At 37.9% G+C, this 17,766-nt stretch overlaps 1 protein-coding gene across 1 annotated transcript in view; it reads right to left on the reverse strand.

The window, feature by feature from the left end:
• Nucleotides 1-858: 858 nt before the first annotated feature.
• The window catches only part of FBXO8 (F-box protein 8), an 82,319-nt gene continuing 65,411 nt past the window's right edge, over nt 859-17,766 (reverse strand). The window contains exon 7 of the mRNA XM_089684041.1: nt 859-1,465. Within this exon, the coding sequence (XP_089540167.1) occupies nt 1,278-1,465 (188 nt within the window). The 3' untranslated portion in view covers nt 859-1,277. The remainder of the gene's footprint in view (nt 1,466-17,766) is intronic.

The raw sequence follows: 17,766 nt of genomic DNA on the forward strand, positions 1-17,766 counted from the left end.
AAAATACAGTATATTTATTTATTTCAGGTACTTCTATAGCGCCGTCAATTTACGCAGTGCTTTACATACATATTGTACATTCACATCAGTCCCTAACCCTCAAGGGGCGTACAATCTAAAGTCCCTAACGTACATTCATATACTAGGGCCAATTTAGACAGGAGCCAATTAACCTACCAGCAGGTCTTTGGAGTGTGGAAGGAAACCGGAGTACTCGGAGGAAACCCACGCAGGCACAGGGAGAACATGCAAACTCCAGGCAGGTTGTGCCGTGGTTGGGATTTGAACCGACGACCCTAGTACTGTCAGGCGGGAGTGCTAACCATTTAGCCACAGTATATTTTTATGGTTGAAGACATAACAGATCCAGTTGTGGTTGGCAATATCAATAATAAAGTCTGTACATACTAAAAATACCCAAGCATTGCACGCCCTTACTTTGGGACTCTGAAGCAAGTGAAGCACCTTACATATGGATGAAAAAAAAAAACATGTGGGAGAGGAGCACAGTAATGTGACTGCCCTCTCCTACAATTAGGGGATTTTCTCTACAGTATTAAGCTCCACACTGGAAACTGCATTTTATGAATGACCATAAAATTCAATATGGATTAATATTGCGGTTTCCAGAGGAGAGTGGATAAGCAGTATCCGCTATCAACTATAAACAGACCCCTAAGTTATTGAATATTATACATTCAATTTTTGTTCCCTGAACTGTTACAGCTTTCCAAATCACAACAGCAACTTCAGTCAGGAAACCATGCTCACATATATCAAACCTTGTTTTTTGACAAAATTGTTTTGTATTAGAAGATGGAAAAAATAACCAAGCCAAGAAATGAGAAACAACTTAAATTAAAATATTTAAACATATTTAATATTTTATATTATGATTATAAATCTCTTTAGTTTATGTACAAATTACAAGATATTAAAAAAGAACAATGCATTGGTAAATGCTTTCAAAAACAAAATCTAGTGTTTTTAGATCCAACACCCTGAAGAAGGCCTACATTGTAATGTCAGTTTAACAGTCATAAGTGGCTAAGTCAGTCTAATGGCACGGGTATGTGCAGGACATGATAAGCAAAACTATTAAAAAATAATTCTGCAATCATATTCATTGCTAAGAAAGGAGAGAACACATAATTAGATTGCAGCCAGAGGTTAGAATGACCAGCACTAACATAACCCCAATATATGCCATCTCAGTTGCAGCACTGGGGAGCAGTCCTAGGACTATACCTAGGTTATAGACTCTATGGATGGTGCATCTAGACAGCAACATGGCCAACAAGGTAAATGTTGTCATAAAGATGCCCTACAAATTCTTCACTAATATTCTGAGCAGCACGCCGTGTGTTTCTGATAAATTCTCTCTTTGACATTTTGTTCTTCACATGAGGACTGGCGAGGTCGATGGAAAGCAGAATCAAAGAATAGCACAGGACATACACTGCATCTAAACAAAACACAAAAAAATAAAAATAAACAGGATGACATTAATACAAAATTGGCAAAAAGAAAAATATAACAATGTCATGCTTGGGAAAACTCTGACTAACAAAACACATACTTTCTTTAAATGCAGAAATGTTATGCTGTATTCTCCCCAAGTGCTGACTCACTTAGCATATTTGTGTTAAAAAAAAGCCGTATACAAGGTTTAATTTAGGATGAGATTGTTAAAATATTTAAAAAAATTCTAGTGCAGAATTTGAAACTAATTTAAAGAATGGCTCCGTAGCTGCAATGAGGCAGATATCCAGAGAAACCATATGAAAATTACTTAGCTACCTCAGCTGTGAAACTCATAATGAACCAGTAAATGGTTCACACAGTTACACGTTAATTTGCTTTCCCAGACAATGCTTCCTGGAGAGAGATCTTGCTTCAGTTGTTACTCAAATTTATCCTTCAAAAGGACTTCACCACAGGGTCACTTACAAAAAAGACTAGACCTTAAAAAGCAGAGGCACTTTACTTACCTTTCCAGCAGCTTGGCTCTTAAAACATTGACATTTTACTGCTCTCTGGCTATTGCAAGTTATTCAGCTGGTCAAATGGGTGAAATACCTGGTTCCTTCATCACACACAATGGTTCCTATCAATGGGAGAAACCATTGCATCTGGCAAGAGAAGCAGGTATTCATACATCTGAGGTATTATTATTATTATACAGGATTTATAGCGCCAACAGTTTGCTCAGCGCTTTACAGTATAACGGGAGACAATACAGTAACAATACAGTTCAATACAAGAGGGATTTGAGGGCCCTGCTCCTTGGAGCTTACAATGTAATGCCTGTAGTGGCTGGACAGCAGTGAAGCAGTGGTGTTTCAAGACACAGTTCGCTGGAAAGACAAGTACAGGGCAGTTCCTTTTCCAGGGTCGGTCTGTTTTTATTCTTATTTTATTTTATTTTTAATAAGTGATTCTGTGGTGACTGGGGTGTTTTAAAAAGGACTGTTCAAGAGATGAGCTTAATGTAAAAAAACACTACCAATATGCGGTTTAATGTTCTAAATAGCCCTTTCTATATATCATTTTATATTTATAAGTGTACTTGGGGGCAGCCTTATTAACTTTTTAACCAGTCCAATCTATAGAGCATTGTTTTCCCATTTTTTTGCACATATGAATTTTTTTACTATGAAATTACTTAAAGCCCCCAGAACATAATACAGTGTATTTTCTGAGAGTAGAGGCCTTTTAGAAAAAAAAAAAAAAAAAAAAATATATATATATATATATATATATATATATATATATATATATTTTTTAATGTTGAACAATACTTGCACAACAGGTGAAAAAAAAATAATTAAAAAGAATTTTAGTGCAAACAAAATATAACCCCCAATGTTTTTGGTGAAATATAGAAAAAGGGGTTGCGTCAAGTAATTAGATACCAAACATGTCACGTTTTAAAATTACATGCACCCAAGATATCATGAAAAAACAGGATTTTTTTGTTACTCACCATAAATACCATTCCCTGAGTTCATTGTCGGACACAGCCTCCTCTTCTTTATCCATAACCAAATAGGGTTTAATAGCCCCACCTACAGAAGGACACTAGGCAGAAAAAAAAAAAAACTCAGCACCTCCTATGGGCAGTCTTTTCAGGGTATAAAACCCCCGCTCTGCTATGTGTCTCCAGTCAGTTATAAGCAGTGTCAAATGAGAAAACTCCATAGAGGGCTGGGTGCTGTGTCTGTCAATGAACTCAGCACAGGCACAGGAATGCCGGCACAGGAATGTATTGCATCATATATTTGACATTTATGTCTTTTTCCAAACAGGCCTGAGGCTTACTGTTCCCCTCTTCACGCTTATTGTGCTTACTGCATTTCATACATGTGATATACGTATATCCATAGTATAATTTTTGGATTCCCTGTTCGGGATTCACCATTATGATATTGGTGTAAATTCATTATTTAATATTATGGTATACCTATGGTATAATTTTTGGATACACCTCTTTTGGGAAGTGTTTACCTATGTGTTTGTACTACAGAGATATTAGACTCTTGCAGTCACTTTTTCTGTTGCACATACATTTAGACCGGTCTTGATGTCATTTTATATGGTTTTAGGTCTGTGTGTTATTGTCTCATACTGAGGTGATGGTAAACCAGGGCGAATGCCCATATGTCATATTTATATCTGTGTAATAAAGCATAATTTTTGGAAAATTTTCTGAGTGTCACGGTCTGTTCATAATGTAGCCGCTTTTCTGTGAATCTCTTTTCACAAACCCCCTTTTTTTGAATGCCTTTTTTGGCTACTGAATGGAAACCAAACATTGGGTGACACGATAACTTAATTAACAACCTCTTAATAACTACTTATAGTATAAAACCCCCTCTCTGCTATGTGTCTCCAGTCAGTTATAAGCAGTGTCAAATGAGAAAACTCCATAGAGGGCTGGGTGCTGTGTCTGTCAATGAACTCAGAGAAAGGGATTTTACGGTAACAAAAAATCCTGTTTTCTCTTACTTTCATTGACTAACACAGCCTCCTCTTCTTTATCCATAACCAAACAGGGATGTCCTCAAGCAGTGCCACAAAGAGGGGTGGGCAAACCAACTAATGGAGAAAAAAATTGGAGAACTATAGCAGAGAGGGGGTTTCATGCCCAGAGAGGACTGCCCATAGAAGGTGCCAAGTTTTTTTTTCTGTCTAGTGTCCTACTACTGTAGGTGAAGTTATAAAACCCTATTTGGTTATGGATAAAGAAGAGGAGGCTGTGCCCTTCAATGACCGTAAGAAAAACTACGTTACCTAATGATCGCCAAGCGCAGCCCTTTAAAAGCCTTTACAGCTCATCAATTTAGAGTTAACCATAAATTAAAACCCTAGATATATTTTGCTTTCACTACAATGTTTGTAGCATACCTCAAATGTAATACTGCAATCAAGGTCTACATGTGCACACCGTGTGCATTTGCAGGTATGTACAGGAAGACAGGGTTAAGTTATTTATTTACTTTTTTATATTACAATTATAATTTTATTTAACTTTATGCCATCATAAGGGGAATAACAAGCCCCTATGAGATAGCACTGGACAGGTGACAGGTACTCTTTAAACCCCCAATGTCTTCTCTGTCTTCCACTGCAGATAATCAAGCACAGATCTTGGTTGATAGCTGCTTCCTCAGTTACAGCAGGCAGGAAATGACAGCTCTGAAACTGGAAAAGCTCAGAGCGGAGTACTTTCATTCATACTACTTCATAAACAGCAGAGGAGACCAGGGAACAGATGCTCCTTGATATCCTTCTGCTTGCCATCCTGAGACTGTTTATGGAGGTCCCAGACTCCCACGAAAAGTGAGAGAGCGTGGGAAGCATAGAATGAGGATTGGGTGGGTTGGTTGGTTGGGGATAGGGGTCCGCGCTCCTTGCACTGTAATCGGGAGTCCAGGTCATTTTTACATTACAGCCGACAGTGAACTGAACAAAAATGGTAACAAGCTTGTTCAAACATTACACTATCTGGACATACATAATACCTCCAAAGAGGGTTAAGTCGGTAAATACTACTATAATATTAATGCTTTACTACTACTTCTCACAGTACAAGTCTATAAAGTTGGCTAACTTAAATAATTGTATTTACGGTGCAGCTGTATTTATTTTATGTATTACAAGTACTTATAGTGCCATCAATTTACGCAACACTTTATATATATTGTACTTTCGCATCAGTCCCTAACCCTCAAGGAGCATACAATCTAAGGTCCCTAACTCACATTCATACATACTAGGGCCAATTTAGACAGGAACCATTTAACCTACCAGCATGACTTTGGAGTGTAGGAGGAAACCAGAGTACCCGGAGGAAACCCACGCAGCCACAGGGAGAACATGGTGCCGTGGTTGGGATTCGGACCAACAACCCTTTTACTGCCAGGTGGAAGTGCTAACCATTTAGCCACTGTGTTGCCCAGCTGACAGAGTACTCTTAAGCCCCTAACCTAAAAATCTGTAAATTCAATAATATTAAAATAATAAAATTAGATTAACATTTAAACTCCTAACCTCCTTCATAATAAAAATATGAATGGGTAATTATGTCAAAAATTTGAAAAAAAAAAAAAACCTTTAAAAAGGTGAATACTAATTCCTTTAATAGTGATCTACACTAATCAAGGATAGAGACTAAGGTTTTTTCTATATATTGATAGTTTGAACTGTCAAAGTTTGTGACAAATGGTAACTGTGATGCCATATTAGGTTATACAGCGCAAATCAATAACAAACCAGTAATTATATGACACTTTATAATAATGGCTAGATTTACTTGTCAGCTGATGCACTTAATACGTTGTTTGCCCTTCCCAAATGTGAGTATTCAAACACCAGCTTTGAAATTATCCATAACATAGGACAAGAGCCACTTAAACATTACAACTTTGCTTTATGACCTGTTCATACAATGTTTCAAACATGTACAGGTAGTCATTAATGAATTCAATAGTTACCATAGGGCTATGTGCCCCATCTAAAGTAGGCACTTATGGAATTTGTGGGAAAAATGATAAACATTGTGGCGATTGTTCTTCGACACCTATGTCAAAAAAGAATATTTCATGTTTTTATGTAAAATTAGTTCGACCAACCATACTCTTTGCAATATTTTGTAGATAAATTTCAGATGCCCTCTAGTGAAATATTCCGATACTATAAACTTATCCTATTAGATGGACCCCTCACTCTCACCCTATTTGAATTGTCTTGTCAGGCAAGAGGCCTCTTACGGGGACGAATTTCTGTGATATATGCTTCCCTCAGTTATCCAACAACTAAACTTTCATATATGCTCCAATGGGAGAGGGACCTGAATTTCACCTGGGAATTGCCTGAATGGCAGGAGGTGGCTTATCCAAAATATATATCAACTCTACCTTGATAGAATAAAACTTTATTACGCTGGTATTTGGTCACCTACCCGTATCATCAAAATGCACTCCTCTGCGCACCATGTTTGTTTTTGATGTTGCGGGCAAACCGGGACTATGTGCCACATATGGTGGCAATGCCCTATAGTGACTAGATTTTGGATCAGAATGTTTAACTATCTACTCCGTGACAGGAATAAATATCCACAGATCCCTGGAAGCGCCCCTCTTCCATAAGTTATCCAATGAGGTTCAAAAGAAATTTGTGAAACTTATTACCTATATGTTCCTGGCAGCACAAATCACTATAGCTAAACATTGGCAGCGGTCGGTTGTACCATTCAATTATGTGACGCAAAAGCTCAATTGGATTATGGTCAATGACAAACTCACCTGTACCCTTCACAATAACACTAAGAAATTTGACAGGATGTGGGATCTATGGATTTGGTATTTGTCAGCTCCTTAATCGGCTCCTGGACTACCTCTCTTTCTTCCCCTTCTTTGTCTTGCCCCTCTCTTTTCCTTACTCAGTCCCACCCCTTTTCTATTTTTCTTTTTTTGATGGTGGTAGCGGGACCCTTTGGGGTTCCTATTAGAATAAGGGGGCAAAATTTCAATATACCCTTTGCTCCTTGCCCCATCCCCTATCATTGAACCCCCCTTCACAGGTATAATACTCATCCTACTTGTTTCTGTGGCTTCTTACTCCATTACCATTTTGGCTATAGGATGGAATCACTGATAAAATGACTATTTGATACCTGCTTTACTAGGTCGTTATTGTTCAGTAGGTACATCTTTATTTGTCTGACCTGTAATTGCCTGGATAACTGTTGTCCTTCTTAGGACTTACTCTTATGCCACACTGGTGATGACCAGAGATTGTAATTTTGTTATTGTCCACATCACAATTTTTCTTTTTTTCTGCATTTACTACTTTCAATAAAAATATTGAAAAGTAAGATATATTAGTCCTACACAATAGTGAGATCTTACCATCATCCTCACTTTGATGCCACAACTAAATAAGAACATAATTTAATATTCTTCTTTTTGTGGGCTACCTAAGCAACAAACAGATTGGAAAAGAAGTTTTACAAAGAACAAGAAAGAGCACATAAAGACAAGTGGATGCAAAAACATACAGACAATGAGCAACATTAAAGAGAGCTGCTGTAATTCTTGTAGGATAACAGAAGGCAGTTATTTCTGGTATACATACAGTCTGGCAGTACCAGGAACTTTGCGGCTTATAAAATAAAAAATCTTAGACTTATGATACTCACATTCACATAACGGCTAAAAGAGAGCTTAAACTAGATGAATAAATGGTTGCCAAATCTGGCAAAATGACAGACGATGACCTGTGGTATGTGCTTGTCTGTATAGTGCACTATTTTGCAACTAATATTTTTTAAATATGACCTTTTGCCTACACCATGTGTTTTCACTTTTATTCTCATCCAGCTAAGTTTCTATCTGCCTCCATTACTGATCTAAAACAAAAGGCACAAAAGGTACTAAAAGATACTTGGTAAGCAAACACTACGCATATGTAATACTACTTAATTCAGCTTTAGTCTCAAAAACCTTTTCAGTACTGATTAATTAGCTGCAGCCATATAAGTGTGTGCATATTTTATCCATTAAATTGTGTGAACCCCAATGTGTTGGGGTCAGTTTTAAAATGATGTTTTTTTAACAAACATTTTTTTTTTTTTCAAATGGCCATTTCTTCTAGCTGCTGGCTCAGATGGGTAACAGAAATTATTTACATGCTATACAGTGGGGGTCGAAAGTTTGGGCACCCCAGCTAAAAATTTGTATAAATGTGCATAAAGAAGCCAAGGAAAGATGGAAAAATCTCCAAAAGGCATCAAATTACAGATTAGATATTCTTATAATATGTCAACAAAAGTTAGATTTTATTTCCATCATTTACACTTTCAAAATAACAGAAAAAAATGGCGTCTGCAAAAGTTTGGGCACCCTGCAGAGTTAATATCTTGTACTGCCCCCTTTGGCAAGTATCACAGCTTGTAAACGCTTTTTGTAGCCAGCCAAGAGTCTTTCAATTCTTGTTTGAGGTATCTTTGCCAATTCTTCCTTACAAAAGTCTTCCAGTTCTTTGAGATTTCTGGGCTGTCTGTCACGCACTGCTCTTTTAAGGTCTATCCATAAATTTTCAATTATGTTGAGGTCAGGAGATTGTGAAGGCCATGGCAAAACCTTCAGTTTATGCCTCTTGATGTAATCCCCCGTGGATTTCGAGGTGTGTTTAGGATCATTATCCATTTGTAGAAGCCATCCTCTCTTTGACTTCAGCTTTTTCACAGATGGCATCAAGTTACCATCCAAAATTTACTGAAATTTTATTGAATCCATTTTTCCTTCTACTCGAGAGATGTTCCCTGTGCCACTGGCTGCAACACAACCCCAAAGCATGATTGATCCAACCCCATGCTTAACAGTTGGACAGAGGTTCTTTTCATTAAATTCTGTGCCCCTTCTTCTCCAAACGTACCTTTGCTCATTCCGGCCAAAAAGTTCAATTTTAACCTCATCGGTCCACAGAACTTGTTTCCAAAATGCATCAGGCTTGTCTATATGTTCATTTGCAAAGTTCAAACGATGATTTTTGTGGTGAGGACGTAGAAGAGGTTTTCTTCTGATGACTCTTCCATGAAGACCATATTTGTACAAGCATCTCTTTATAGTGGAAGAGTGTACCACAACTCCAGTGTCTGCCAGATCTTTCTGGAGGGATCGGGCAGTCAAACGTGGGTTTTGAATTGTTTTTCTCACAATCCTGCGAGCTGTTCTGTCTGATATTTTTCTTGGTCTTCCAGATCTTGCTTTAACTTCCACTGTTCCTGATGACTGCCATTTCTTAATTACATTCCGAACAGAGGATATTGACATCTGAAAACGCTTTGCTATCTTCTTATAGCCTTCTCCAGCTTTGTGAGCGTCAACTATTTTCAGTTTCAGTTTTCTAGACAACTGCTTAGAAGAACCCATGGTGCTGATTGTTGGGGCAAGGTCAGATGAGTCTGGGCATTTAAAACCTTTGAGATTGACATCACCTGGTCTTCCCAGACAATGATTGAGAACAATCCATGACACTGGCAGGTCTCAGCTTTGCCAAGGGGGCAGTGCATGCTATAAATTCTGCAGGGTGCCCAAACTTTTGCAGACGCCATTTTTTTGTTTTCTGTTATTTTGAAAGTGTAAATGATGGAAATAAAATCTAACTTTTGTTGACATATTATAAGAATGTCTAATCTGTAATTTGATGCCTTTTGGAAATTTTTCCATCTTTCCTTGGCTTCTTTATGCACATTAATACAAATTTTTAGCTGGGGTGCCCAAACTTTCGATCCCCACTGTATCTATACCCAAGTAGAACAAAACTAATATGATTTTAAAATATATAGGTTTTAGTCCTAAATATGTAGTAAACCTCTATGCATTCCCTTTAAAAGCAGTACACTATATTAGGTTTCCTCTTTTGCCTGACGGCATAATTAAAAAAAAAAAAAAGGGCAAACTGTTCTCATCCAAAATTTACTGTCGAGCACACTACACATATCCTGGGGGAACAATTGGGATTTTTTTTTTTGTTAGAAGACAGCTTACCCAAGTTGCTTATTTGATGGGTAAGAAGTAAAAATTTAGGTTTTACCTGGGTAGGAATGGTGAAAAGCACAAACATATTGTCCCTGCCTGGCCAATGACAGCGTCCAACACTGGAAGACCCAGAAGCTGGCTGCTGGAAGAGGACAGCAGCCGGGTAGGGAGCAGAGGGACGCCGCATTGCTGGAACTGAGGGAAGTATGGTTCCGTTTTAAGATTTACTTATTACAAGTACTTATACAGCGCCATCAATTTTTACACAGCGATTTACATGTGTGCGATATATATATATATACACACACATACATATACACACACACACACACACACACATATACACACACACAGTTGTGTTCAAAATAATAGCAGTCAGACATCACTAACCTGATCAATCACTGTTTTTGGTAGAAATTATATTTCTTTAATTATATTTCTACAATAATTTACTAGCAGGTGTAGTAGAGTAATAGAAATCCAACAGACCCAACAGTCATGACATGCATGCTGCTGATTCTGTGTAATTGAATCACTAATTGAAAGGGGCATGTTCAATGTTCAGTGTGGTGTTCTATTAGTGAGGTCATTCATTCTTTGTAAAACAGATGGCAATTATTGCCCTTATTTAAGGAAGGAAGGCAGCAAATGTTGTACATGCTGGTTACAGTGCATTTCTCTCTGAAATTCTGAGGAAAATGGGTCGTTCCAGACATTGTTCAGAAGAAAGCGTACCTTGATTAAAAAGTTGATCGGAGAGGGGAAAACATAAAGAAGTGCAGAAAATGATAGGCTGCTCAGCTAAAATGATCGCAAATGCTTTAAAATCGCAACCAAAACCTGAAAGACATGGAAGAAAGCTAAAAACTACCATTTGAATGGATAGAATAGCCAAAATGGCAAGGACTCAGCCAACAATCAGCTCCAGGAAGATCAAAGAAGGTGTAAAGTTCCCTGTGAGTACTGTTACAATTAGAAGATGCCTATGTGAAGCCAAGCTATCTGCAAGAAGCCCCCGCAAAGTCCCACTGTTGAAAAAAAAAGACATGTGCTGAAGAGGTTACAATTTGCCAAAGAGCACATTGACTGGCCTATAGAGAAATGGCACGACATTTTGTGGACTGATGAAAGTAAGATTGTTCTTTTTGGGTCTAGTGGCCGGAGACAGTTTGTCAGACAACCCCCAAACACTGAATTCAAGCCACAGTACACTGTGAAGACAGTGAAGCATGGTTGCGCAAGCATCATGATATAGGGATGTTTCTCATACTACGGTGTTGGGCCTATTTATCACATACCAGGGATCATGGATCAGTTTGAATACATCAGAATACTTGAAGAGGTCATGCTGCCTTATGCTGAAGAGGAAATGCCCTTGAAATGGGTGTTCCAACAAGACAACGACCCCAAACACACCAGTAAACGTGCAACATCTTGGTTCCAGACCAACAAGATTGATGTTATGGAGTGGCCAGCCCAATCCCCGGATCTTTATCCAATAAAAAACTTGAGGGGTGACATAAAAAATGCAGTTTCTGAGGCAAAACCAAGAAATAGAGAAGAACTGTGGAATGTAGTCCAATCATCCTGGGCTGGAATACCTGTTCACAGGTGCCAGAAGTTGGTTGACTCCATGCAACACAGATGTACAGCAGTTCTCAGAAACAGTGCTTATACAACGAAATATTAAGTGATTCAAAGGAAAGCAAAATCTTCAAACATTTTTCAGTTTATATAGTGAATGTTTGAGTTTGTAAAGAAGAATACAAACGCTGCTAATTTTTTGAACTGTCTAATATTCACTTTTCTTCAATTTTTTTGGAGAAACAACACAAATTTGATATATTTTTCTTCATGTTTTGATCTGGAATAGAATGTGTAGTGTTCCCAATGCATTTGTGTGTATGGAAATAAAAGCTATTCGAAGGATTTTGAGCTTTTTTCAACACACTATTATTTTGAACACAACTGTATATATACACAAGTTATTGTATATTCACATCAGTCCCTGACCCTCAAGGAGTATACAATCTAAGGTCTCTAACTCACACTCAAATATCCATACTAGGGCCAATTTAGACAGGAACCATTTAACCTACCAGCATGTCTTTGGAGTGTGGGAGGGAACTGGAGTACCTGGAGGAAACCCACACAGGCACAGGGAGAACATGCAAACTTCAGGCAGGTGGTGTTGTGGTTGGGATTTAAATTAACGACCCTAGTACTGCTAGGCAGAAGTGCTAACCATTTAGCCACTGTGTCAGGTTTTAGCTAGAACACTGGTCAATTGTTTTTTTTAATTTTGGATATGGTAAAAAGAGCTACAATTGGCGTCAGGTTTTTATGTGGTCTGTGTCCACACTGTGGAAATCCTCCCTTTTGTATAGATCTTGTTTACAATTACCACCAGGAACAAAAAGAAGGCAATCAAACTTTTTGTGGTTGTCTTCTAAATAGTATAACAGTTTTCTTCTAGATGCAAAATCAGCTCCAGTAAAAGCTGCCCAAGGTGAGATTTCCTCTCACGTTTGGGAGATTTCAGCTTAATTCTCGAAGAGAGAATGCTATGGAAGATCTGCCTATAGCAAACACAGATCGTAATAAAACCATGATAAAAAGGTAATGATCCTTCCTCCTATTCATAAAAGGTAATGATCCTTCCTCCTTCTATTCATAAAAGGTAATGATCCTTCCTCCTTCTATTCATAAAAGGTAATGATCCTTCCTCCTTCTATTCAAAAACACAGTTTTGGCTAGAGTTCTACTTTTGCTTATCTGAGAACTGATGAGTATGGTCTAATGCATGCATTAGTTTAATTAAATAAATAAACAAAAATCAGTGAGCCATAGCGCACTAGTTGAAGAAACATGTTCTACTGCATTGCTTCCTTTCACCAGCCTCTTCTGTAAACACTGTTCAGCGCATTGATTGGCTTTAAAGCAGGACTACTGCACCCGCTGGTTATGACCCCTATATGCGCATCAGGAAGTCTGTTTACAGTCTCAGAATAGAATACACATTGTATATCTGAAAAATAGGACTATTTCCCTACCAGGGTCTGTAATTATCACAAATTGATTTTTAACGTATTCCATTATTCTTTCTCATTGCTTTTGGCATGACAAAAAAAAAACTGACCCATTAAAGCTCTGTATCTTTTATGTGCCACATTTTTAATCACACTTTTCCAGATTTTATGAGTTAACCTCAACTAAAATGTCTATACTTTTTACCAGCTGTATCGTTTTCAGCTACAGAATGTTCACACCACATGCGTTTTTTTTCTGATTTCAAAATGGTCATAAAGTAGGTTACATGGTTGTCAATGTTATGGTTCACACCAGTGCTTGCAGTTCCAGTTAAAAAAAAAAAAAAAAAAAAAACAACATACTGCATTTTTCCTGCACAGAACTGTACTGGAAGCTGGTAAAGCGCATCAAAAATGCACCGGAAAGCAGTAAAATGCAACAAAATGCACTAGAATGTGGTAAAACGCAATAAAAATGTATCAAAAACACACGGGACCCCAAATGACCCAAAAAAAGGAGGAAAAAAAAAGCATCTAGAACATGTACAAAATGTGCATGCAGAAGCACATCCAGACTGCATTTCTATAGTGTGAACCAGCCCTAAGGGTGTCTTATATCTTCCAAACTCAAAGTGTGGAACAATTTTAAATCTGTCACTTACATTGAGGGTTTTTTTTTTTTTTAACCACTTCAGCTCCTGAAGGTTTTACCCCCTGCATCACCATGGCATTTTTTTTTGCTATTCTGCACTGCGATACTTTAAAATGTTACTAAACCCAGTAAAATCAATCTGTATATGCAGTAAAGCATGCTTGATATACTCACTGTGGAACCTAAAGGATTAATCTCCTGCATTCTGTAAATAGGCTGTTTGACCCTGACTTTTCTGATCCTCCCCTTCTTCCAGTGTCCCCCTCTTACAGTGAAGTAAATAAGTATTTGATCCCCTGCTGATTTGAATGTTTGCCCACTCACAAAGAAATGATCAGTCTAAAAATCGACTGGTAGGTGTATTATAACACTGAGAGACAGAATAGCAACAAAAAGTTCAAAAGAAATGCATGTCTAACAAATTATGCACCGATTTGCATGTTCATGAGGGAAATAATTATTTGATCCCCTTCATAAAACATGACTTAGTACTTGGTGGCAAATCCCTTGTTGGCAATCGCAGAGGTCAGACGTTTCCTGTAGTTGGCCACCAGGTTTGCACACACCTGAGGGATTCTCGCCCACTCCTCTTGACAGATCCTCTCCAAGTCATTAAGGTTTTTTGGCTGATGTTTGGCAATTCGAACTTTCAGCTCCCTCCACAGATTTTCAATTAGATTAAAGTCTGGAGACTGGCTAGGCCACTTCAGGACCTTAATGTGCTCCTTCTTGAGCCACTCCTATGTTGCCTTGGCCATGTGTTTTGGGTCATTGTCAAGCTGAAAACACCCACCCACAACCCATTTTCAATGCCTTGGCTAAGGGAAGAAGGTTCTCACTCAAGATTTGACGGCACATCACCCCGTACTTCGCCCCTTTTCTTGAGCAGAGGGACCTTGCAGGCATTGCAGGATTTCAATCCTTCTCGGCATAGTGTGCTACCAATTGTTTTCTTGGTGACTGTGGTCCTAGCTGCCTGACAAGATCCTCACATGTAGTTCTGGGATGATTCCTCACTGTTCTCAGGATCATTGATATTCCATGAGGTGAGATTTTACATGGTGCACCGGACCTAGGGAGACTGACAGTTGTTTTGTGTTTCTTCTATTTGCAAATGATTTCACCAACTGTTGTCACCTTCTCACAAAGCTGCTTGGCGATAGTTTAGTAGCCCAGTCCAGCCTTGTGTAGGTCTACAATCTTGTCCCCGACAACCTTGGGCAGCTCTTTGGTCTTTGCCATGGTGGAGAGTTTGGAATCTGATTGCGCCTGTGGACAGGTGTCTTTTATACAGGTAACAAAATGAGATTAGCAGCACTCCCTTTAGAGACTGCTTCTAATCTCAGCTTGTTACCTGTATGAAAGATACCTGGTAGCCAGAAATCCTGCAGAATGATAGCGGATAAAATATTTATTTCCCTCATGAACATGCAAATCAGTGCATTATTTGTTAGACATAGATTTCTTTTGAATTTTTTGTTGCTATTTTGTCTCTCAGTGTTACAATACACCTGCCATTCGATTTTTAGACTGATCATTTCTTTGTGAGTGGAAAAACATTCAAAATCATCAGGGGATCAAATACTTATTTCCTTCACTGCATCTCCTGATAAGACATATTGTGTGGAGTCACTCTCAACATGCTCAGTTTGGTGTGTATTGCTAGAGAGGTTTTTCTTTTTCCTTGAGAGAGTGCATATGATCAGCACAGGGCCAATCAACACTGTCCAGACAGAGGTCAAGGGTCTGCATCTTCCTAGAGCAGAATTAAAACTCCTACAAGCTTAACATGTGCTCTGTTAGACACTGATATAAGTCTCAAGACTGCTGTAACTGCTGTTGAAAAAAAAGGGATTTAGTTTATATTTACAAAAATAATTTAATTTCCATGTTCTCTGTACTATGGGACACCAGATAGCATGAATGCAGGGTCCTGGGTTTAGTAACACTTTAACCAGCAATTATGCAGTCATGCAACATTGTACTCAAATGAAATTTATATCATTCTTTCACACAAATAGAGTTTTTTTTAGTGGCATTTGATCACGTATGAATTCATATTATTATTATATAAATGAATAGACCGAAAATTTTGAAAACTTTTTTTTTTACTTTCTGCTATAAAATATATCCAGTAAAAAATGTTTAAAAAAATTATTCACAAATTTAGGCCAAAATGTATTCTGCTATATGTCTTTGGTAAAATAAAATCCTAGGAAGTGTATATTGATTGGTTTGTGTGAAAGTTATAGTGTCTACAAAGGATGGTATATACACTGGATTTTTTATTTATTTATTTTTATACTAGTAATGGCAGTAATCAGTAATTTCTAGTAGGACTGTGATAGTGCAGCAGGCAATCTGACATGGACACTGGGCAGGAAATGACTGACACCCCCAGTGCCACAATTACAGTGATCAATGCTAACACTATACACAATCACTGTACTAATGAGAATGGCTTGGAAGGGGTTAACATCTAGGTGCAATCAATGGATTAACTATGTGCCTAACGTGTAATGTGTGCTGTTTTTACTAAACAATGTGATTTTTTTTCTCCCTGCTTTGCGGGGAAGAAAAAACAAGCACATCTTTGCTCCCTGTTCAGAGCCCTGTGCTGTTCGTAAACACAGGTATCTGAACTTTGATTCACTAAGCTAATCAACAGATCCCGTCCATAAATCATTGGCCGAGACCTGCTGATTGGCTTGTGCTGTAGCGAATAACAGCACAGGACGGATGGCAGGCGCATACATGTACCCAATACCCAGAAATGCTAGAGCACATACATGTATGTGGTCCAGCGTAGAGGGTCGCAAAAAAAACAGTAAATCTGTAGTAGGCAGTCCTGAAGAAGTTAAACTGCAATAAAAAGTGAACTTGCAATGTGGAATATACAGTATGTTTGAATAGATATGTCCTTTGCATGGAAAATGCTTATGTTCTTCTGAACTTGTCAACCTTTGTTATAATGAACCCATTATTTTAATATTTCTATACAACCATGGATATCTGCTTCAGCACTAATTCTTTGAAAGTATGTTGTATACCTATAAGGATGGACTAAGTTACAACCTAAGTTCATCTGGTGCCTTAAAGGAAACAGAGTTGAAAGGACTGCACATGGCAGAATGTCATGTTTATAAATCAATTTCAAATAATCAAATACCCCAGATCTCTTAGATGTTTATGCCCCATAAATGAAAGATTTGGCTTACAATGCAGTAATACCATCTGAACTTTTAGTGGGATATGTCTGGTTCTTAAATACCTTTAAACCTTTTATACTTTTCTGGGAAAAATACAACTTTGTATTTTATTTTACTGCAGCCTTTCCTTCAATCAGTTCAGGTATCTTCTGATTATACATGGAGTATATTATAGTTTCATCTGTAGTAGTCACATAGAAAGGTTTTTGTTTTCAACTCTGGGCACACAAATTTCACTTTAAAGCAGTATTAACACCAATAACAAAAATGTGATATATTGCATATATTTCCCCCTTATTTTGACCTGGTGATCCACCAGTAACACACTTCCTGTCTTAGGGTGTCTCCACTCCACTAGATGAGCAATAGAGACTTTTGGACAGCAGCACTGTCAATCTGGGAAGGGGGTAGGTGTTTTGTTGGCCTTGCTATTGGAATTTTGATATTTTTTGAATTAAGAACTTTTGTTCAATTTTTTGTTAGTGAGGTCAAACTGACATTCATTTTCGATCACAGCAACCAAGAAATTTTGAAGGAGCAGGATGGAAATTTTTTCCCGAATGAACGAATTGTTAACAGTGAATATGGTTTTCGTACAGGAAAGTCCTTTCGTTCCAAATTCGAATGTTAAAAAGCAACTTAAAAGTTTGAAGTACACTCGGATGACATTTGTCAAATCACAGACTGTACTGAATGTTTGTACAAATCCAAAAATCTACAAGAATATGGCAAGCTTTAGACGTGCTAGTAAATGGAATTGATTAAAAATTAAAGCTTAACCCCAGTTAACACTTTTTAAGCTGTTACAGCAACAGTTTTTTTTCCTTTTG

Source organism: Staurois parvus, unplaced genomic scaffold, assembly GCF_062004578.1.
Source record: "Staurois parvus isolate SC_StPar_1 unplaced genomic scaffold, SC_StPar_1.0 ptg000334l, whole genome shotgun sequence".
Classification (NCBI taxonomy): Eukaryota; Metazoa; Chordata; class Amphibia; order Anura; family Ranidae; genus Staurois; species Staurois parvus.